The sequence below is a fragment of the Leptosomus discolor genome, chromosome 2 (assembly GCF_034619465.1).
Source record: "Leptosomus discolor isolate bLepDis1 chromosome 2, bLepDis1.hap2, whole genome shotgun sequence".
Classification (NCBI taxonomy): Eukaryota; Metazoa; Chordata; class Aves; order Leptosomiformes; family Leptosomidae; genus Leptosomus; species Leptosomus discolor.
In genome coordinates, this window is record NC_141392.1 from 22504237 (window position 1) to 22526833 (window position 22597).

The 22597-nt window shown below is 46.5% G+C and overlaps 1 protein-coding gene across 1 annotated transcript; it reads left to right on the top strand.

Moving 5' to 3' along the window:
- Window positions 1–8625: 8625 nt before the first annotated feature.
- On the top strand, window positions 8626–14544 carry CST7 (cystatin F). The gene is made up of 4 exons (XM_009949903.2): window positions 8626–8729; window positions 13127–13299; window positions 13613–13729; window positions 14238–14544. The coding sequence occupies exons 1-4, from the start codon at window positions 8654–8656 to the stop codon at window positions 14313–14315; spliced, it is 444 nt and encodes a 147-aa protein (XP_009948205.1). The 5' UTR covers window positions 8626–8653; the 3' UTR covers window positions 14316–14544.
- The last annotated feature ends 8053 nt before the right edge of the window (window positions 14545–22597 follow it).

Genomic DNA, 22597 nt, shown 5'->3' on the forward strand with positions numbered 1-22597 from the left:
CTTACCACAGCTCCCTTGATGCACTGTGGCAGCCCCACTTAATGGCAGCACAATCCAAAGCACTCCGGTTTTCTCTGATTTTATATTTCTGGTGGAAAACAAAAAGAAAAAAAAAGGTACCTGAAAAAGCTCATTTCACGGGAACATATTTTGGTATTGCAAAAAAACATTTTCCACAGAAAATGCCCAACTAGTGTCTCCAGCATGGCTAAATTCATTCTGCCAGTCTGCCACAGTGAGCAGCACTTGCTCCTTCCAAGAAAAGCGCAAAAAAACCCATAGGACCTGGAGACGAGTTAACCAAGCATCACATTGTTCCCTAACCACCACTGCTAAGCTCTAAGCTCACACAGTGCCCTGAAGCATGGAGACTACTGTCATTTCTGGATTCTTTTAAAACACTTAAGCACAGCTATTCCAGCCTTGTTAACTACCTGGTTTGCTTCATAGGCACTAACGAAGCAGGTGCCGTTCATAACTGGCATCCCAGGTGGAGCTGGTTTTGAGAACTCCCTTTTGTCTGCAGACAAGGGCCTTGAACATTTAGCTTAGTGCCAATGATCAAAAACTTGCTCAAACTCTTCTCCAACTCCCACTTCGATAGGCAGGACGACAGAGACAGTGTGAGCACCCCCCCAGTGCTCTTTCCCAAGGAAGGATGTTAATGTTGATTCACACACACCCCCTATACGCCCCAAACACCACGAGTGCAGAAACAACAGTTTTGCCATGTGAGCCATGCTTTTTTTCTTTTCTTTTTTTCTCAAGGCAGATTTCTCTCCATTACAGCTCTGTTGTGTTGTAAGGACAATCTTTTCTCTATTAAGCTGATTATCTGCTGTTAAAAGGAAAAAAGCTGAATGCAGGAAAATTCAGGCATTACCTTTCAGGAGAAGTGGAAGGGCAGGGATGTGAATTGCTGTGAAAGGGCTCTTGTTACATTCGGAAAGATAATTAAGCCCTGATTGATTCTTTACTTTTGTTGTGATAGAACAGGCTTAACTACCTTTTTCAGTGATGGATTTCAGTAGATAACCCTTGTGGGTCTTTTCTGCCTCTGTCAGAACTGCAGGGAGATGCAGAGTGGCTGGGAAGGGAGTGGGACTTCATTTGCTGCCCCAAGCCTGGGCACCCACATGTACCTCTCACGTGAGAGGGGTAGTGCAAAGCTATCCCTCTGCCTAGGATATCAATGTAATCGACCCTGCTCTGGTTGGCTTAAATTAGATTCAGGACACAATTTTCTGCTGTCTGTGGGGGAACACCTCCAACACCATCCTCCTAGCCCAGGGAGCATTTTGCAAGTGTCAGTGTTGCCAGCTGCATATGAAATCGTAGCTCAGCCCTCCCTCAAATCAGCTTATGGTTGCTCCTCATGGATCTAAAGCATCAGGTAAGGGCTGGCAGTGGCGGTAAAAGGGAACACAGCACAGCAGAGGCAGACTGGGGCTGTCAGATCCAAGTCACAGCAGTGCTGAGTACGTGGGTACCTGCCAGATAGAGACGCTCCATGGAGTTGTGAATGGGATTTCTAAACACAGCTAGAAAGCACAGATTTGTCTTCCTTCATACTGGGAGACCTGCATCGCGTGCTGCATTGCAGGCGCAGGCACACATTGCAGCACCAATATGCCTCACTCCGTCTTGTGCTTACTTTTTCGTGGCTTGTGCCAAGACTGAGCCTGCATATAGGAAACAGTGTGCATCTGAAAAGCAATCATTGACAGCTGCCAGCCTGAGACAGCCTCTCACTGCAACCCCTACTTTGGCCATCTGCATAGCTTTTTAGCAGCTCTGACCCTCTGCAGCTTCCCCACGTCCTTGCCCACAGGACACCGTGGCAAATACTTTCAAGGCATCCAGAGGCATGAGGTCAGTCAATTTTCCCCACAGAGAAGTGATCACGTTTAAAAATATGCAGAGTCAGTGCAGCACATGCTGCCTTTGGTGAACCCCTCTGCCCTAAGGGCAATTGTTCCTGCCAATCATCTTTTTGAGTGGGGTGTACAGCAGAGTACAGGGACCCTGCATTTCAACATCACTTCCCAACACCCTCTTCTTTTAAACCAGAGCACAACATTTGCTGTTCTTTTGTCAAATGCATCTGCCCTGTCTAGAGAGAATTCTTAAATATGAAGGTGAGCAGTAAGGATGCTAGCAGATGGGAAGTGAGTGCAAATAGAGTGGGGAACCCAGTAGAGGCCTGGACAAAGGACCGACTGGTCCCGAGTCCCCAAAACATGCTGCATCGTTTCCACAGGTCCAGGGCAGGATGGGTGAGTACACAATGCATTCATTTGCAAGGCATCTGGGAAGAGAAATACCAAATTGTCTGAAGCCACTCCTGCACCATATCCTTAGAGAACAAGAAGGAGCTTTCAGAGCCTCTCAGCCACTGCCTTAACACAGGTTTAGGGGCAAGACACAATAAATCCACATTTGTGCTTATGTGCATTCCCATGCAGAAGCACCTAGATGCAAAAATCAAAGCAGATCATGTTTCCCCTTTTTTCCAGCATTACCCAGCCCTGTTGAGGAGGTTATCATCACATAACCTCTCCCCTCTGCCACTGACACAATCCCTTCCTTCTTTGCAGAAGGCCTTTTTGCAGTGGCCCACTGCTTCCAGGGTGACATGAGGGGAGGAAAAGCAGCTGTAATCAGTGAACGTTGTAGAGACTTGCTAACTAATTTCAATTGCCCACTGTGGTAGCTGGTGACTGACAGAAAGAGTTCACAAGTCCATTTGGTGGGCATTTTCCACGGACCTCTTGTGCAACCCTAGTCCATTGCAGGGATCTCCAGCACTACTGGAACACAAGCAATTAGCCACACGAAGTGTCTGCCTAAGCCTATGGCTCTGCCCAGGCACTCTCCAATGTGATAAGAAAAAGATCTATTTAACTAGGCTGGTCTCCTTCAAACAGGCCCCCAGCCTGTGGCTGAGCCAGTGCTTCTCTCGGTCACCTCTCAAGCCTTAATTCATTTGCTAAGAGGTTTGCAGGGGCTCGCACAGATGTCTGACTTCACCCAGCACCATCTGCGGTGGGGAGGTAACAGAGAGGAGTGAGAAGCTACTGCATGCAGACCGTTGTTTGAGAAAGCAAAGTGCCATAGAGGCAAGAGCTGAACTGGCAGCGCTTCATCATTACTCATCTTTGGTTATGATCTTGTCACAAAGTCGGATCTACCTGGTGCCAGGTGCTGTAGAGAGCCCTGATGAGAGATGGCCATTAGCAAAACAACCAAAACAGAAAGTCAGTGGGGAAACTGAGGCAGGGAACATCTGCAGGGTCACCAGCCTCTCCTGGTTAGTAGTTCCCAGTGAAAATGTGGTCCCCAATTGGGACTGAGAACAAAGTGGTTTGAAATACTTTCAGGGTAGTTTAGGAGAACACTAATCCTCCCTTCTAGGCTGTGCTCCAAGAGAATGATCAAAGCTAAAGGGACCTTTGCTCTGGGCATCTGTATATCATGTTCCTACTAGAAAAGGAAGATTTGTTCTTACTAAGGTAGTCAGGCTCTAGCTGATTCAAGCAGCAAACTTTGGATGCTGCAGGATGAACAGCATCAGGATCTTAGCAAAACCTGTGTCTCCTTTCTCATTGCAGTGGTTGTAGAGAGGAGCAGGTTCGCCCTGGAAGTGGATTACTTCAAATCTTCAAATGGAGAGGGAGGGGTTGAGAGGTTTGTTTATCTCAAAATTCATAGAACAGCCCTAAGGTAAAATATGGAGGGGTCTTTACATACCCACCCCTTATAAATACCCCACAGTACAATCTATAGGCAATCTCTGCACACCAGCTAACAGAGCTCCTGACAGACTAAATAATGCCACAGTTGTGGTCCCCACCTCTGCCCTAACCCAGCCATTAATTTGGGTCCTCTTCTCTTCTCCTCTCTCGAAATGTGTGGTAACCAGATTATCCTCAAGCCTTCCAGCTCACATTCATATTTGATTGAAATTCATCAGTTCAAAAGTTACTGCTGGCAGAAAAACAGATGCTACTTCTGCAGTGGAGGCACAGGTGGGATGTGGGTGAGCTACAGAGCACCTGGCAGAAGAGACAAGGGAGCATAAGGAGACGAATTCCCCAGGTGAGGCCAACACACCAGTGCCAAACCTCCATTTCTCCTCTACATTCTAGTGCTACCAAGTACAGAGACCCATAATCCCAACTGTGGCCACCACTGCTGACTTAATGGTATGTAGGGACATGTGCTCTGAAACATTTTCTTCCTTCACTTGTACCTCATCAAACTTATTCAGCCACATTCCTGTGGCTTGTCCAGGTGACCCTGTACTGTAAAGCTGCCACTATAGGAGCTGCATGGTTTTCCACTTAGAAAAGACAAGCTGGCAAGGGGTTCCTGGGAAGGCAGAGAAGCACCTGAGTACTCACCTGAATTTTTTTATCCTGGTCCTTCTTCCTTAGACTGTCATTTCTCTGCACCCGACATATTTCATCAGCAAGTGCAGGTGTCCAGTGTGGAAGAAGACATCATGCCCACTTCTTTCACCTTTAAGGCTTAAAGTCTGCTGTTGCCACTCTGACAATAACACACATTTTCCCATGTACTAGTTTATCAAAAGCTGAAATGTGGCAATTTCTCTATTCAACCTGAGAGCCAAAAAAAATCATCCTCTTGCTCAGATCCTTCATTAAAGCAAAGCCAACTAAATCAGCTGCCCTGGGGATCAGACAAAGGCCTGGAAAATGTGAAAAAGACTAAAGGATAAAAAATCCCCACAACTATTGACACTGGTAAATGTGTCTTAATTAAAACTTTTGAAAGCACAATTCAAACACACTCTGGTCATCCTCCAAGTCCCTGCAAAAGTTAATGAGATGAATTTTTCTTACAGTCCCCATTGATCCATGAAGCATAAAACAGGAGTCAGAACTAAAAATGAAATATTGTGGGTGCAGGGGTAGATGCTGATTGCATTTACAGGAGTATAATTCCAACATGACCCCTTGCAGACCCCGCTGGCATTATTCCAGGAAGCCATGGTGGCAACTGCTGGGTTGCACTGTGTGGCCAAAGGTCTGCCTCAAACAATAGGAGCTAAAGGTGATGCTGAAGAAGTCCACCTCATGCACCAAATGTCATGAAAATCAGGTACTGTGGTTTTTGCGTCTTCAACAGAGAAGAGGATATCATTACATCTTTGATTTATGGATAATAAGAGTTGGGCGTTTTTTATTTTAATCCAAAAAGTTCCCACAGTTGCATACTGTTTCCAAAACCTCTAGTAACCCAAACAAAAAGTGAGAGAATGAACAGACTCTGCAAATTCCCTTGCAGAAAAGAGAGCAGACTTGGTATCCCACAACTTGCAATAAACATCCCCTACTCACACAAAAAAACCCCACAAGGGTTCTTCCTGTGTGCAAGTCTTTTAAGATCTATTTAACCCAGCCTAATGCAGAAAGATCACAAGCTTGATTTAGACTGGATCAGGGCTAGCTCTTTGCTCAAAGCAAATTCTCTGTTTACCCTGGGATAATCAGTGAGCCTTTCCTTGCCCACTTACTCCATCCTTTCCCTGTTCAGGATTTCTGCTCACACAGGAACTGCCACATAGTGGGAAATTTAGAGAGTGGAAACCGCCCCGCGGAGTACCCCGTGTGCCCAGTGCTGGCGTGGAGAAGGTGGTCTACACGTGCATTCCAGGGAAAGTGGGTGAAACTCCCATCAGTGACCCTAAGGGGGCTTCATCAAGAAGAGGCTCTGACTCATTTTCTAGGTTGGATGTCAGGAGAGACATCATGCTGCTCCATCTCCTCCCGCAGATGGATTTGGGGCACAGAGCAGCATCCCAGGAGATAGCACCTGGTTGGAATGAGCCATGGTAAAGGGACAACAGTCCCAGTCTCCAGTCACAGGTTCCTCCAAGGCATAACAATTCACAAAGAAAAATAAAAACTATTTGCATATTGTGGGCTTGGAGGAATTTGCTATTGTTTGTCAGTTATTGGGGGGAGTATTTTCGTGGGGGTTTTTAACATAATAGTACCTAGCACTATTAATACTACTGCTCATTAGTAAGTACTCTGTTACTTCCCAGGAGAAAAGAACTGGAGAAACTTCCTCAACAGATCATAAAAGGGACATTAGAAAAAGGAAAAGTTGATTTGGAAGAGCTGTAAATGAGAAATTTTATGGAAAGAAGGGGAGAGGCAGGAAAAACATGCCCTCCGCAGACACATGCTGCTTTGTTTAAGTCACTGTCTGGCTTTATAAACCCTGTTAAGAGTAAAACAGTGTTTTTCAGGAAAGAGCAGGTCCTAGAGCAGGTCCTGAGCTCCCCAGGAGAAAGTCTGTGGCAGCACAGCTGCCACTGCAGCAGGACAGCACAAGGCAGCACAAGCCAGGTTTGCATCAGACCACAAGTGCAGGTGCCTTGACAGCCAGAGCACGCTCCCCGCTGCCCCGGGGCACCAGCCACCAGCCACCCAAGAGCTGGTCCATCACAGGCAACCTCCTAGGCAAGAAGACAGCCCGAGGCATTGCTAGTTTTGGATGAGATTGAAATGCAGCTGCTGCTCCTGGGCTCTGTCCCCACTCCACTGGGGACAACTCTGCTCTGCGTGAGGTTTGCACTTGCCTTTGGCTTCTGTGCAGAGGAAGGGGCTCCACACACGGGCATCCCAATCTCCCCAGCACTCAGGTCAGAGGTACTGCAGCAGCAGCTGCTCGGGATGCTCTGTGGGTGCCTGGACCAGGCAGGTTGGGCTCCGGCACAGTGAATTACCTCCTGGTGCCCTCTAGTGCCAACAGCTAAGCAAGGTGGTCTTGCAACTCCGGCACTCGCAGCTTTTCTCCCACCCGACTCTGTGCACAACACCCTCTCTGCCTTCACTAAGCCATCGTCCCCGCTCAGACCAAACCCTGTCAAAGGGCTGCTAGTAGTGTCCCAAGGCGCTTGTTATAAGCAAGGAAAGAATCCCCTCAAATCCCTCACACTGGGCCCTTTTCAACTCAAATCAGAAGGTTGTGGGCTCACCAGTAAGCAAAGAGAGAAGAGACTGAGGTCCTACAGGAAGCTTGAACCCTTTTGGTGCATTATGTAGCAGGGTGACAAACAGGCTCTCGCAACACACAGGAGATGTGTTGGGATCTGGTGACAAGGGTCCCAACCACCCTTTCTTGTATGTTGGAGGACCTGACTGTAGGCTTATAAAGGCACTCCCCCAGAGACTCTCAGTGAGGTAGGAACTGTAGTGCTCAGTTCTTGAGGAGAAACAGAGGGCTGAAGATACCCAATTCAATCCCTACCTGTGCCACAGGTGAAGGACAGGCCACTGTGTGAGCTCAAGGAAAAAAAAAAGGGGGGGGGGAACCCCAATATGGTCCCTCTCATTCTCTCTCAATGTTTTCCAATGGTTTTGGAGTCTGATTCAGAAGCTCTGTGCAAGCAGGACTGATGATAAATGTCACTCACCATGCTTGCCCCCTTCCTTCTTGGCGGGACGTTTCAATAGAAGATTTACGTAATCCTTCCTGACAAGGAAACACTAAGATTACTTTCCTCCAGCTTCTTATGCACCACCCACACCGCCCTGCATTAGGATTTTCCTTCAGGCAGTAAGATGTCTTTGCTCAGAAAGGAGCACAGTTCATTGCTGGGGCAAGTGAAAGGCAACCATCACCTTCCTGCTCACCTGAAACAAATGCACATACACAGACTGAGATCCACTATGCTCAGCCCTTCAGCAAGACATCAGTTCACCTCCCAGTCTCCTGAATCTGGCAGCTGGTTATTTCAGGTGCATCACAAGGTCTGGCAACCAAGCCCTTACTGCAGACTTGCAAGCTTCTCAGCATGGGCCAACACTGCCTGGAGAGGACCTCTCTGGAAACAAAGTACTGACCCTGGGGAATCCAACCCCAGAGCTGAAAAGCTGTGTAAGCTATAGAGAGCCAAACTACCCTCTCCCTGTGTTGCTCTTTAGATAGCATCTAGAAAAAACCTCACCTCCTCCGAGCCTAACGCAGCCCTTTCCTGTTGTCAAAATACCTTTTGTAAATGTGGAGCACAGTGTTCTTCTCTGCCACTGAAACCAAAATCCTCCTCCTACTGGCTCTGCTTCACACGGCCCCCTTGGGTAGGTACCCCTAAAGTTTCCTCGTCTCCCTCACCCAAACCCCAAATCTCCACATCAGGGGAAGCAAGACACTGGGCCCATCTTCTCTGTCAGGCTTCTCCCCACACAGATACCCATATACAAGTCAAGAACTACATCCCAGGGCTCACTGCCCATTTCTTAGGCATTAAATTTCCCCATGAATCTTAAAGCACATGACTGTTCCTCTCCTCGCCTCCACACCACTTCCCAGTCTTACATCAGACATATCTGCCCATGCTTCTGCACAACCCCTGAGGATCCCAAAGCAAAAGTCCCCTATCTGATGCAGGACTGGTGTTGCTATCACCAAGCCAGAGCTTTGGGGATGGGCTTTGAGGTATGTGGTCATCATCAGGAGATGAAATCTGCATCAGAGCTGCGATGATTCAGGGGGTTTTAGGATGATCTTTTTCCTTTCCTCGCAGCCAATAAGAGCACTCAGAGAGGCACTTCTTCCCCTGCAGGAAGCGGGGCGGTCACTTCTCTTGCTGAAGGGCTCCTCTTCTGAAGCGGTAGAGATGGCAGCGAACTTCGCCTGCAGCTTCGCTGCACTTTGCTGTTTAGCACTCTGGAGCTTCACCAGGACTTCAGGTGGTAAGAGTGGAAAATATTTCCTTTTTCCCTTGTGCTTTAGGACCTATGAGTACTGGTTTCTAACGCACTAGTAACAGCCCTTCTCCAACTGCTGCCCATGCTGGCTCAGCACTGCAGGGTTCAGACTGCAGTTGAAAATCCAACTGCTTAAAAGACTTTCTCCCCTTGTAGTGAACCAGGTTATCCAGGGACATCATCCAAGGATTTTAAAGTCAACTTATGATTTTAACTTATCTGTCAGTGTTTAAACTCTGCATGACCTTGATTATTAAAACTAAAGACTGTAACAACTTGACTGCTAAGTACAGATGGGCACTTGAGTGCTGATTAGCTGACTTTTAATGAAACATTACTGTGTGTCATTTCTTTCTTTGCTGAGCAAGGAAACTCTTGATTGCAGCTGGCCTTAAATTTTTAGAACGGGAGCTGCAGACAGGAGTGTTTTCTCTCTGAAGGTTTTAATTCTACTTCAGTTTTACTGTGGCTCCTATACACAGAAAGCACTAATGCACTCAGGCACAGCATTTGGTTAGCTAGTAGCTTTTTGTCTCAGCTGCGGTTTCCTTTGGGGGTTGCAGAGGCATGCAGGAACTCTGCTGCGTTTAAAATGTAAAGATAAAGCCTAGCCTTGCTTCTAGTAATGGAGAGGAGGTTTTGAAAGCAACTCATGGGAAAAAAAAAAAAAGGCAACCTGTTGCAATCTGCCTATTTGCTTCACTGCCAGCTGGGAAAGAGCATCCAAGGATTGCTCTCTCATACTGCAGGAAGGTGGTCCCCAAATTATTCCTCTATGAGGAAAGCGCAAGAGAAAGCCTTTTAATACAACATTCAACTCTTCTCTACGAGAACAGCCCTCTCTTGCTTAATAACAGGCAGTTGCCTGTTAACTCAGAGCAAGAAAAGAATCTACCCTACTACCGACCCACAGAAGGCGGAGGAGGGCAGCCAGATTTTTCCCCTCTCTCTTCACATTTCCAAACCCAGAAGCAAGGACAGGGTCTGAAATACAAATACTCCGGCCCTAAGCATCTCCCTGTAGATAAGTAAGAATTATTTTCCCAGGTCATGAGATCACATCCTCAGGGCCTCTGAGCATTGTAGGTGCCTGGCCAAGTCATGCAGTGCCTCTGCTCCCACCCAGGCCTGGACAACAAGCATTTCACAAATACTGGTATGCCTAGAGCCCCACACTGTTATCTGATCCTCTGGGCCATTCTGCTTTTCTCCTGGAGTAGGGCCATCACCCTACACACATTCAACTTTTTATGGTAATGGCCCTCAAGGGCCAAGCTAGGGAATAAGCCATCAGAAAAGGTTGTGTTGAAGAAAATCAGAACTACAGGTGCCTCATACCAGAGAGTTTCTGGGTTCTGGAAATACAGTGGTGCAAACTATTCCAAACAACAAAAGTGATTTCAGACTAGTGCAAACGCCATACAGTGACCACCTTGAACGGGAACCAAAGCACATGACGAAAAACAAATCCTAGCCTTGAGGAATCTGGATGAAGTTCTTCCACAAGGGCTCAGTATACTTCATACCCGCTTTGCTCTGGTATGAATCATACTCAACACCAAGTTGCAATGGGTGAAGGAGGTAAAACGCCTGGTACCCCTTGGTGAAAGCTGGGGTGAAAATATGCCAGCCTACCACCTGCCTGTAACACGTGGTGTATTACCAGCCTGCTATCTGTCTACAACACATGGTCCAGCTTGCTAGACTGTGAGCCCACCTCTCCAGATGTTGCATTTCAGCAGCCTTGCCACATGTGACACTGCTGGATCTACCAGTCACTTCAGACTCTGACTCTTGCTTTGAGCAACACATTTCATAGTTTTCTTCCCATGCACGCAGTCTGATTTCAGCCTGCCTCACTCACCCTGCCACCCCATGCCTAAAAAAAGATGTCACCATGACTCAAGAGCTGTTGAGGGCTATTAAGCTGCAAAGGGATCTTGTGCTAAGACTGAAAAAGCCTGTGGTTATCTCCTCCTACTACAAGGGACAGTATCTGCTATCAACACCCCCAACACTGCCACAACTGACTTTCCAACAGGTGTAAGAGCATAGATTCAAGCAAAGTACTGTAGAGCAGCCGGAAGAGCCCAAGCCAGTGAACTGCTCTCAGCCTGGCCGTCTGTCTCAGTTGCCAGGTAAGCTCAGGAAAAGGTGGTTCCTATAAGCTATTTAGGTGGCATTGATGGCACAGGAAAAATTACGGCATCCCTTAGAAAGAGGACAGCTGGCCTTATGCACAAGGCCCAAATCAAGGCCCTGCTCTGCCTGAGGCTTCCCTTCTGACTTCAGGCAGGTCTTAGCATAGCCCTCTTAAATCACCTGTGGGTCCCACCACCTTAACCCCCAAGCAGAGTCCCTGTTCAGGACAAGAGGACAAACAGATGCTTTGGAAAGTCTTACCCATGAGCTGAGCACTGGATAATATGTGTTGCCTGAGAGATGCCTTCAGTCCTAGGCCGCATGGTCATGACTTTCTGCAGCTCTTGAATCCCACCCTTAGTGCAGTGGGAAAATATCATTCCATAGAGAACAGCCTCAGGACCTACAAGTGGATTCTGGGCTGTTAGGTGAAAAAACACTGCCAGGTTGCCTAGAACTGACTGCACACCTAGTCCCAACATAGTTCAGAGATGTGCGACAGGAAAGCTTGTCACCTCCACAGCAAGCACAAAGCCACTTGCAGAACATCTGCTCCCCTCAGACACATGGCCTGGGTCTCCCAGCTCTCACCTACAAGAAAACATGGGGGTCATGAAAGCAGCTGGGGTATCAGCCAGGTAGAGATGTGAATTTGAACATCCTTGGTTTGAGGAAGGACATGGAACTGAGTCTCTCCTTTGCAGGTCAACACTTTAATCCCCGAGCAGTGTTACAAGGGGGTGCAGCAATTACCACCTTGTGGGAGAGGATGTGAGAGTAACTAGGACACACATAAGCAACCCGAGAGCTGAATTTTTGCAGCCTCCTATGGTGATGATGGCATGTAATGCTGGCTTTGGTTTTGTTGTTTGTTGCTCTTTTGGGTTTTCTGGGGTTTTTTTTTTGTTTGGTGGTGTTTTTTTTTTTTTTAAAAATAAGACTCTGGATTAACAGGTTGCCCCTCTCTCTTCTACTCCAGTTTCTCAGTACAAACTAGCTTAAATACACAGTCTATGCTCTGTGCTCACTCAGCTGTTAGAGATCTAGCTGTCACAAAAAGCTGGAGGTGACAAAAAGCTTGACTTTTACAGCAAAATTAGTGTAAGCTCTGCATGCACATTTGTGTGCACACGCATACACAGGCTCACTGCCTACACACATACATGAACTCCAAGGGCTACCTCCTCCACTGGGAGGTCTTGGCATCAGCAGTGGCTGCACGGCAACTTGTGCAGGTTAAGGATTTTTTCCTCTTGTTTGTATTTCAGAAGCGGGAAAATGGAGAGGAAGGCAAATGTAAGGGCAAATGTAAGGGGGGGGGGGGGGGGGGGGCAGATAATGACATCAGCTGTAAGCTTTGAGCTTCTTTTAAATTACCGAAAAAAACAAATAGGGCATGAGGAAATTACCTACACAACCAAGTAAGAATATACAGTAATAAGGGCTGTGTGGAAAGGAGTGCTCCAACTTGAAAGCTCGTGGGTTCCCACTCCACAATCTCCATTTCCTACACACCTTGCTCCTCCACTCCATGGCTATGATAACAAGATGGTCTTTGGCATTTGGGTCAAGGGCAAGAGCACTTCAGCACCCACAGCAGTCCATTCTGCAGGACAGTGTGGAGCTAGTCCAAGTTCTGCCCCAGGCCCTTCCCTACCCAGCTGGAGAACAGGGACACCCTCTTCTTTATCAGCATGTAGAAGGAAGGTATCTCCCCCTCACCTTTATCTTGCCACCTAAATCCCCCTAAAATAAAAACCTCAGCTGCCATCAAAGCATTAAGGGTGGGTGGGAAAGACTTATGTCTGCAAGTTTTTTGGCGTGCCAACTAAGAGCAGCAGGGCTCTGCCAGCCAGTGTTTGATATGTTATCAAAATTAGACTGCACTCTGAGCAACAGTATCTAGCTTTATAACTGGATTCAAAGTTGGGCCTTCTATGAGCCAGTAGTCATACCAGAGACGTTCTAAATAATAATCATGATACCCTGGCTTCTTCTAAGTCAATCTGAGCTCTGCTACCACTTCTAGCAGTGTCTTTTTATGTCACTTCATTCCACAGGATTGTTTCACCATTTCAAACATACAAAGGAAAATTACTTTGTAATGGATGAGAGCAGAGCCCTTTTGAAGCACAAGTGTATTGGACAAGAAAGAAGGTTTAGCATTGGTTCAGAGGGCTGAAGCTCCCACCGTTTCAGGCACCTGATGTGCTTCGCATTCATGTTTTGTGTTGTTTCAGCTACATATGTGCCGCCACCTCATTCAACCATGAAACCTGGCTTCCCTGTCCCAATGAACACCGACAACCCTGGCGTTCGCAAGGCAGCTCGCTTTGGGGTTTACAAATATAACAACAGTTCCAATGACCTCTTTCTGTTTAAGGAATCACAAATAAACAAAGCCATGGTGCAGGTAAGTGGTATCACCACTTCTGGTGATCCTCCAAACCTTTTACCAATTGACCCTCCTACAGAGTACCCAAGACATGGGAGCCCTGATCCTCCTCAGGACTGTTATGCATGCCTAAAGATTAACAGCACATGTCCCTCTATCCCATTCAACTGCTTCACAGGAGGGCGCTGCCTCCCCCCCTAGTAATTCAACACAAAACACTTCAATCCACAACACCACACACAGTTCACGTATGTAGCACTTGATTCCTAGCCAAAACGTTGGCATCCTCTTCCCCTGCCCTTAATCTAAAAGGGGAAACTGCTTTCTCTAGGTTGTCAGAGGGCTGAAATACATGCTCCATGTGGAAATTGGACGCACCATCTGTGAGAAGAGGAAGCACTTCAACCTGGACAGCTGTCACTTCCAGAGGAAAAAAACCCTGCAACAGGTATGTGTCCAATTCCTTTGGGGTACACAGTAACTGCAGGTGATTCTTGGCTATCTCTATCTGTATAGTCACCTTCAGACCAGCTCTGCCATGTCCCCATAATGTACAAGCCTCCTCTGCACAAAGCCAGCTGGGGTGAGGCAGGGTTATCAGTATAAGCAGCGTAGTACCTGTCATGCATCAAGGGCCAGCTCCCATCTGCAAGGAGTTGAACCAGACACAGCCATCTAGGCCACATTCCTTGGTAACCAAAAGTGTGCAGAAATAGAGTAGGTGCTAAATAGAGAGATTTGGGGGGGGGCGGGCAGCGGTGGCGTGGGGTGGGCAGCAGCAGCGTGGGGAGTAATCCTTTCCCACTAAGACACGATTACTTAGCAAACAGTACTTTTCCTAGGATAAAAGGAGCAGACAAAAAGATGCTTTTCTCGCCTGCCCCATCATAGCCCACAATGCTGAGACCAACCAGCAGCCACATGAACTTTGTCACCAATTTCCCTTTTATTTTCAGATGCTGAGATGCTACTTTGAGGTCTGGATAATGCCTTGGTTAAATAAAGCATATGTCCCTGTTGCTCTCTGTCACTGACTCAAGTTTCCTCGACAGCTGGACTTACAGGGGATCTACTACCACGAGTTTTAATTTGCCTGGACTGTTGAGGCCAAAACTGAAGTGCAGAATGACTGTACAGAATTGCCACAGAGCTTTTCTCTCAAAGCACATTGTTTTCTCCCCAAGAAAGATGCTCAGAAGTGACAAAGAAAAGACCTGCCTTGACTGAATTTATTGCTATCCAGCTGTGTATCTGTTTTTCCAGTTTCCCAGTTGTGTATCTGTTTTTCTCATCTGCAGATGAGAGCATGTTGTCATTCATTCAATACAGAGCCACCCACACTCTGGCCAAATTTCCGAGCAGTGTGAACACACCCAGGAAGTTATGTTTGACTTGCTTTATTCTGTGATGAATCTTCACGCAGCTATGATGTAAACAAATCTAAACCACAGCACACGTGATTACAACACTGAAGGCAGCTTTACAACAATGGGATAGTTTGCCTGGAGACAGACAGACAGACAGACACACACACACACACACACACAAAAGGTCTTAAGTCTCCAGTGCTAGAGAAAAGGTTAGACGTAACTGTCAGGAACCTGTGAGGTAGAGTTATTCTTTCTTCAAGACAAGAGCCTGGATGAAGCTGTCTTGAAACACACCCAGAGCCCAGAAACAACACGGTCTTAACTAGTGCTTCTACTTTAATCAGAAGCTACTCTGTACTATGAAAGGGCATCATTGCATACGCCAAGACGAATAAACCAAATCATATTCCCAAAGCATATTTTTGCTGAGGTTAAACAACATAGTTTCACTCAGGTTAGTATAAGACATTCCAATTTCTGGCTGATCACAGCTTATATTCAAGTTTAGTAGAATGATGGTCTTCTCTAGGTGGGCATCTACCAGTCCTTCAGCCTTCACTCTGCATGGGCAGATTATTGGACCAAGGCCCTCATTTGGAAGGATTTGGGTAACTGCTCCCTTAAAACAGCAAAAAAAAGTCAGCCATACAAGACCAGCACTTATAAACAGATAGGGCCCTGACCTAAACTACAAAGAACACTTTCTTTCCATAAACAACCCTTTTCTTCTGATAGTTGTTGCCTTTCTGCAGCAATATTGCAACTCCTATGAGCAGTGACACCCCCACTTTCAGTCTTTATAATCACCTTTCAGTCAAGAAAGGCCAGTGAAGGGCTCCAGGCCAAGGTCCAGGGATCTTAAGACAGATGTACCTATTAACAGCATAGCTGAGGTCTCTGCTGCAAGTAATATCAAAGCAAAGGTTTGCAGGCTGGGCAAGCCTCAAGTTCTGCTTCAGAAACATCACTTGTGATGAGCAGGTGGCCCAGCAGCAGCTCAAATTCAGCACCCAGTGCTGGAGAGGCAGCTGTGCTGCATCTTATCTTTGCTGGAAAAATAAAGAAGTGCTCAAAAGAAACCTCCAGAAGGGCATGGATGGCTGTAGTGCGGTGCTACATTTATCCATCACACAAGCCACCACTGATAGTCTGATGCCAAAGACAAGGAAAAAGTAAGCCAACTATGGTGGCTTGAGTTGTCCACAAAGCAGGAAAGCCAAGCCACAGCTAAGTTTTTAAGAGGGCAAGAGGAGCCAGGAGGAGCTGCTCTCCAAATCTCAAAGGGGTTAGCAATAGTCTCAATCTCTTTTCCACTTCAGCTGGGTGCTTCACACAATGCCAAGGGCTTTCCACCAGGCTGTCAGCTCCAGACAGCCTGGGCCCAGAACAGGCCAGACAGATTCATGTTTCTTCCTTCAGCCAGAAAGACTGCCTGGTGCTCAGAAACAGACATCATCAGCCTTTGCACATGCTACAGTGGGGGTGAGAAGGCAGCACACAGTCAGATTAGGTCTGTGCAGATTCACACAGGCAGTAAGCACACCACAGTCTCCCACATGTGACCCTCGAAGCCCCTGGCATAAAGGGCTTCATCTCAAGTCTCCTCACCAAGTCAATACCCCATTTGTCAAAGAAACAGAAGTTAAAGCCAGGTGAACCCAGCATCAAGCAGGCTGACAAACCAAACATGCTCTTGCTACTCCCTGAAGAAAAATGCAGCAAGATTATTCAGACCTCTCTATCCAAACGGGCTTGTTTGGAAGCATGTTTTACATAAAACTGTTGCCAGCATTTACTGCAACACATATGAGCTCACTGCAACCAACACAGCAGGAAAGGAGAAAAGCACCTTCTGAGAAAGACAGATTAGCCTTATGTTTATAGCTGCAGCAAAGTGTTTACTGTAACATCACAATAAGAAAGGCACACTGGAATAGCAGTATCCATCATCCCCCCAGGCAGATAAAAAGAGTTATCATGAGCACCAAGGAAAGGAGCTGAGCTAAGCCAGCTGAGCCCTTTGTACCACTCCAGAGCACTTTGCTCAGGAAGGATTTGGGCAATTAAAGAGTCTTGCATCAGAAGGACACTGCTAGCACTGACCTAAAGTATCATTCAATCACAGTGACATGCAGCAGTCAAAAAGCCGATGTCTCTGCCCTCTGCATCTTTGCTAGAATTTACAACAAGGTTAACTGTTCACCAATTCACTCCAGGGAGTTCACACCCTCACAGAGCTTGCTGAGGCTCTTATATCTATTCCAGGCTACAAAGGCAATCAAATAAAAATATATTAAGGATAGGAGGGAAAGTTGTTCCTGCCAGCCCCAGATGCTGGAGAAAAAGGAATAATGCCAGCAGTGACATTAAGAGCTTCTGGGACAACCAAAGCTGGTGCTTCAGAGGTATGGGTTTGTGCAGGAGTGCTACAAACAAGCTGAAGGAGTGGCTACCTTCAGCTTCAGATCTCTCTCCGGTATGCTGGAAGCACTGGGCTCAATGCATGACATACTTGGCTCATCTGCTTGTAAGGGTACTTAGTCTCATCTGAACAAGAGTTCCTTCACAGTCTGCCACAGAGGGACTTGCTACACAGTGAGGAGACCTCCATGCACACACTGCTATTCAAACCAAGCTAGCCTGAGTTTTACCAGACCTTCACAGGGCCCAGTGATCCTCAGATCTGCATTTGCTCAAAAGTTTTACTATGCAATATTTCCTGTCACACTCCCACTTTTTAAATTGCATAGGAAACAAACAGCCTGCCACCAAAATATAAAGCATTGCTGACTGACAGACTTCCCGCTTCGCATTCTCTTCACATCAGCAGCTCCACATTAAGGACCTGAAAGGCCTTTCTATACCAGTTGTACCCCATTTCACAATCTGACTGACTTCCAGGACCCGCTGACAGCTGGGGGAAGTCATGCATGCAGCTGCACAGAACAAAGACAAGGTTTAACTGGCAGCAGCTAGACACAGAGACAGTGCTTCTGCTTGCTGGGAAGAAAAAAAGTTGTATATAGCTAACTACAATCACTTAATGATAAATTTTTCAGTCCCTACCTCAAAGCAAGCAGCAAAACCAATCTGCCCCATGTGCTAATTCTTTTACAGCACTCCGTTTTCTAAACAAGCTATATGAGAAGGTCCAAGTGCCAGCATCATCAGATCTCTGCTGTGATCACCAAGCAGACAGACCCAGAAGTTTAGGAGGTCATTATCTCATCAGCAAAGGTTACTGCCACAAAGCAGACTCAGATTCAAAGGAATCAGATTTACACCAAGGCTTTGCTATCACTTTCATCAGCTGTTTACACTGAGATACCAATCCTTGCATAAAAGTGTCAGGGGCATACATGAGCTATCTTCCATCAGCTCTACTATAGGAGAAGTTTGCTCCAGAAAAGGGACAGGGCAGTTAGCTGTGGAATAGCATTTTAAATAGCTTCAGCAAAACCTTCTTGATACTTGTGCCCTATAGAAACATCTGTTCCACCAAAGGAGCAAAACAAATCATGTCTTTAAAAACGCACAGCCATGATGTACTCCAGCTCAGTTCCTTTTCCTTACACTGTTTTACTGCAGGGCTTTACACTAAAGCAAAGATTTCCTCAAGCTCTTCAGGAGACAGGGCGCTGTTCTCACATATGCCACAGTCTGTCCCAAAAGAAGCTTGTGTAAGGCACAGGATGCACCCTCAGGCTCCTCTGGGAGTTGTGCAGAGAGGGTGTCCTCACTTCTTTAGGGAACCACAGCCCCTTTCTCCTGCCACCAAGAAACAACCTTGCCCTCACAAGATCGTCAGACACTGCTGGAAATGCTCCTGCCTCTTCCAGTGGGGCAATGTGTCCACAGTAAAGAAGAGCCAGCCTCAGAGCTGCAAAGGTGTCACGCTCCTGCACTGATACCATCAAGAGAAAAGACATAGCTGGGTTTTTTCCAAGCCTGACTTGTTCCAGCTTTCCCCATTGCTCAAGGCAGATGTGTCACCATCCATCTGAAACTGTAACATGCCATTGACTCACGCTTCTGTGGAAGTGGAATGAGCCTGTAAAAGCAGCCTTCACAAGAGCACCAAGAGGAGTTTATGCCAGTTTGTTCATTAAGCATTCGTTTGTAAGATGCCAGGCATCTTAATGCTGCTGCATTACTCTGGGAAGACTGAGGATTTGAGGAACTGTCCAGGACTAAAAGCACCTGAGCGTCTACGAAAATACTGTTCTTAAGCACCCCTTATACTGAGTAATGAAAGAGCTGTGTGTCAGTCAACCTGTTTCATCTGGCTTCTACAGCAGACCACCTCACTTCTGCATACAAAGGTTGGACTACCAGGATCCAGCACACCACCAAGAACAGGAGACACCACCATCTGAGCTCAGGAAAGGCACTCCTTTCAGCCTCTGCAGACTTCGGGTCTCCTTGGAGTATGCAGACCCATGTCATAAGATCCTTAAACTGCACGATGACACCTCTACCTGGTACGGCAGTTCCACCCTGGTCCCCCATCAATGTTGCATACTGGCCTCCTTTCAATTTTAGTGGCCATGGAGGCATCAGTAGTCTTGGGCCAGACATCCTTCTCACCAGGAAGTGTCAAACATACTGACATCCTAGACCTTGGTGCCTCACATGCCACCATCCCACTCTGGTTCAGGCTGAGCTTTAACTTACAGGGCCAAGCACAGCGCTGAGAAACATTGCAGACAAGTTTCAGGTCTATCAAAGTACAGGAGACAGCCAGATCACCTCCCTCTGAGAAAAAGACTGACCCATATTTATCTCCATAAAGCTCCAGCTAAAATGAAGCCTTAACTTTCTTATGACAAATGAAATACCAACGGCCTGGTTAAGCAGCCTGTAACCATGCAAAGTTTGCTGTTAGAATGATACTAAGTTGTGCCACCTACCATAGTTTACATTTGGTGCTCTACAGACCTCAGTGGTCTTTATGTATATTTTTTTAAAAAAAAAAAAAAAATTATTTTTTTTAAGGGGACTACTGACTGACTGGACCTGTACCCAGTGAACTCACTCTGTTTGTAGAGGCTGGACAGACAGGCTTTATTCATTCTGAGAAATAAAATTAAGAACTGCACACTCTGTCCAAAGGCTTAACCTTTAGACAAACTCATTTAGACTGACAGCTATTCAGCTACTTTCCAACAAAACACAGACAAGAACAATGAAAGATTTCTATCGCCCGAGGCAGACACAATGACAGGCAGGGCAAGACACCAGAAACTATAAAGACTTTTATGGACACAAATTCCTGCTTGCCTCTGAACCCTCCTCCCAGAATTCACCTCCTGCCCTCAGGACAGAGCCTGCTTTTTGTCTGCCTGCAGTTATTCCTAATGCGGCTGTAGCTAGAGGCCCACTCTTCACAACTGGAGAGGTCTGGCCAGCAAAGAACTCCCACCACCAGCCAGAAAGGAGAAGTAGTGACTGAACTCCCATGAGATGCCAGGACCAAGAAAGAACCCAAGTGCCCAAGACATCAGCTCAGCTTCCTCCATGCTACAGTGCTAGCATTCACCACTGACTGGCTAGATTTTACAGACAAGTTGCTCCCCATAGAAAGACTCTTGTGCCAACAGCTCCAACATCTTCATGGCATCCAGCCTCCTTTCCTGACTGTGGCACTTGGCAGAACAACCCTCTCTGATCTCAATCGCACAGGATTAAGAGAAGAGATCAGAAGGCAACAGCTCCAGTGCATAAGGGCATTAGCTATCTTCAGGTTAGGGGAAGCTGCTTCTGGGCTTCAGTTCTGCCATGATTAACCACTTCTAGTCTTCTTGCACCTGCCCCTGAGATACTTATGCCTGGCCACTGTCTGACAGTTTGGACTAGACCACTCAAAAGTCACACCAGACAAAGTCACACACTGCTAGATACCACTCAGATTTGGCGTTCCCTCTTCCCCTTCCCCAAGAAAAGCAAGTTATTCACATGACCTCTGGGTCTGCTGTACTTGCAACAGAGCTCAGAGAGAACTAAAAACTTTTTGGTGGGACTACGAGATCATCAGTGTACTAAGTCTCCAGCTGTGGCCAGGAAGGAGTGAAGGGGTGGAAGAGTAGAAGAAGGATCAGAACAAAAAAAACTCCCAAGAGACAACACTTCATACATCTTATCCCTCTTGAGCATCAGCAGCACTACAACTTATTTTCTTTCCCAATTCATAACTTCAGGGACAGTGTCTTAAAAGGGAATTAGTCACACAAAAGCCATCACATTTGGCATGCCAAAACAGCCACAGTCTACTTCACTATAAAAGACAGCGCAAGTTATTCAGATATTTTGACAAATGAGTCAGTAGAAGTAACTATACAATAACAGGTAAAGCTGTGCTTGCCCCAAGGCTGCCAAGGCACCAGCATGAAACAAGCCCCACAGACTTGCTTTTGCAAACCAAATTTAAGATCCCATTGAGTTCAACTCTCATATCCCACCAGAATGGGACAAATAGCTGCAAGGGCTGGCAGAGCAATGCTAAGCAGCTGCTGTTTAAACAGTCTGCCCTGTGCTGAGCTTTCCCAGAACGAGACATTGCAAGCGTGTCCCATTCCCAGCCCTTCTTCAGAGTTCCCCCAGCAACAAGTCTGTTCCCTCCCTACCCCAGACAGGTCACACCTCTCCAGCCTTTCAAACTTATCACAGTATCACTCCATCTCTGTCCACAAACTATTAAGAAGGGCTCAGCTGTACCAAAGGTCAGAGCCCACAGTAACTCATTTACTAGGCTTCTTCTGCCTCTTACTGAGCTCCCTCCCAAATCCAGGTAAAGCACCAGGTCAAGCAAAAGGGCTTGCAACCCCTGGCCTGTAGAGGAACAAGTCAGACTGATCCAGCAACCATCAGCTACTTGTCACAGGACTGCTGCAGCCTGGTAGTAACACAGATTAAGCTGACAGAAGCACTGACAGAAAAGAATCACTTTCATTTGTATATCCTTCCATTAGTAAAGACAAGCGCAGAAGGCTAGTGAAAGCAGATGACATTTTTAACATCCTCTTCCCCTTATCTTGTGCTTGTCATTATATATCAAGCAAATCTTGATCATTTCCTTTTCAAAGGTGAGGAAACTGAGCAATAGCATAAGCTTATGTTTGACTATCACCCAGTGGCAGAAAAAGAGAGCACAGCAAAGTCTTCAATCCCAAAGCACAAATCAATCCACTAAATCACACAGCTGCAGAAGTAACCCCTGTAGTTCAAGACACAAAACTGTTCATTTAAAATATTAACAGCACAGCCTCTCCTTTGTAGCAATTGATAGTAAATCCACAGAATGCTTTTCTAAGCAGAGTATCTGTTATCAAAAGAAGCAAATCATTTCCTCTGGAGATGTCCGAAAGCATCCATTCCAAGATTTTCCACTAAAGTCTTCCTCATCCACAATTACTAGATTTTACAGGGGCCCTTTCAGTCCACAGCCATCTTCAGACACCCACCTTCCCCAAAATTTTTGAAGATTCTTGAAGATTCCTGCAGATGGCCCTCTTCCCTCCCACATTTCTCAGGAATGGCCACCTACATAATGGAGACTTACAGGACCTAGTAAACACAGAGGAAATACTGCAGGTGACCCTTTTTTAACACTGAGGAAATACTAGAAGTGATCCTTTTTAAACCCACTGGAACTAGTCTTTAACAACATAGAAAATGCAACTTCCATTCATCATCTGACTACAATGCTATATAAAGAAACACAGGAGGCCACAGATAATGATCAAATTTGATTCTGCATGTTGATTAACAGTTAATTGTAGCATCTGATGTTGTTTACACAGGCTGGAATCGAAGAAACCCAAACAGTGTAACTAGATTTCTAGGCATGTTCTGGATGTTGCTGCCTCTACCACAGCACCACAGTATGACATTCGAACACGCGCTGTAATCACTCCTAAACAGGAGGTTCTAAAACAGAAATAAACACA

Bases quoted from the DNA above. Each gene is read 5' to 3' on its own strand.
- CST7 (XM_009949903.2), top strand. From the start codon at position 8,654: ATGGCAGCGAACTTCGCCTGCAGCTTCGCTGCACTTTGCTGTTTAGCA. The intron at 13,300-13,612 runs GTAAGTGGTATC...TGCTTTCTCTAG, and splicing joins TAAACAAAGCCATGGTGCAG to GTTGTCAGAGGGCTGAAATA. The intron at 13,730-14,237 runs GTATGTGTCCAA...TTTTATTTTCAG, and splicing joins GGAAAAAAACCCTGCAACAG to ATGCTGAGATGCTACTTTGA.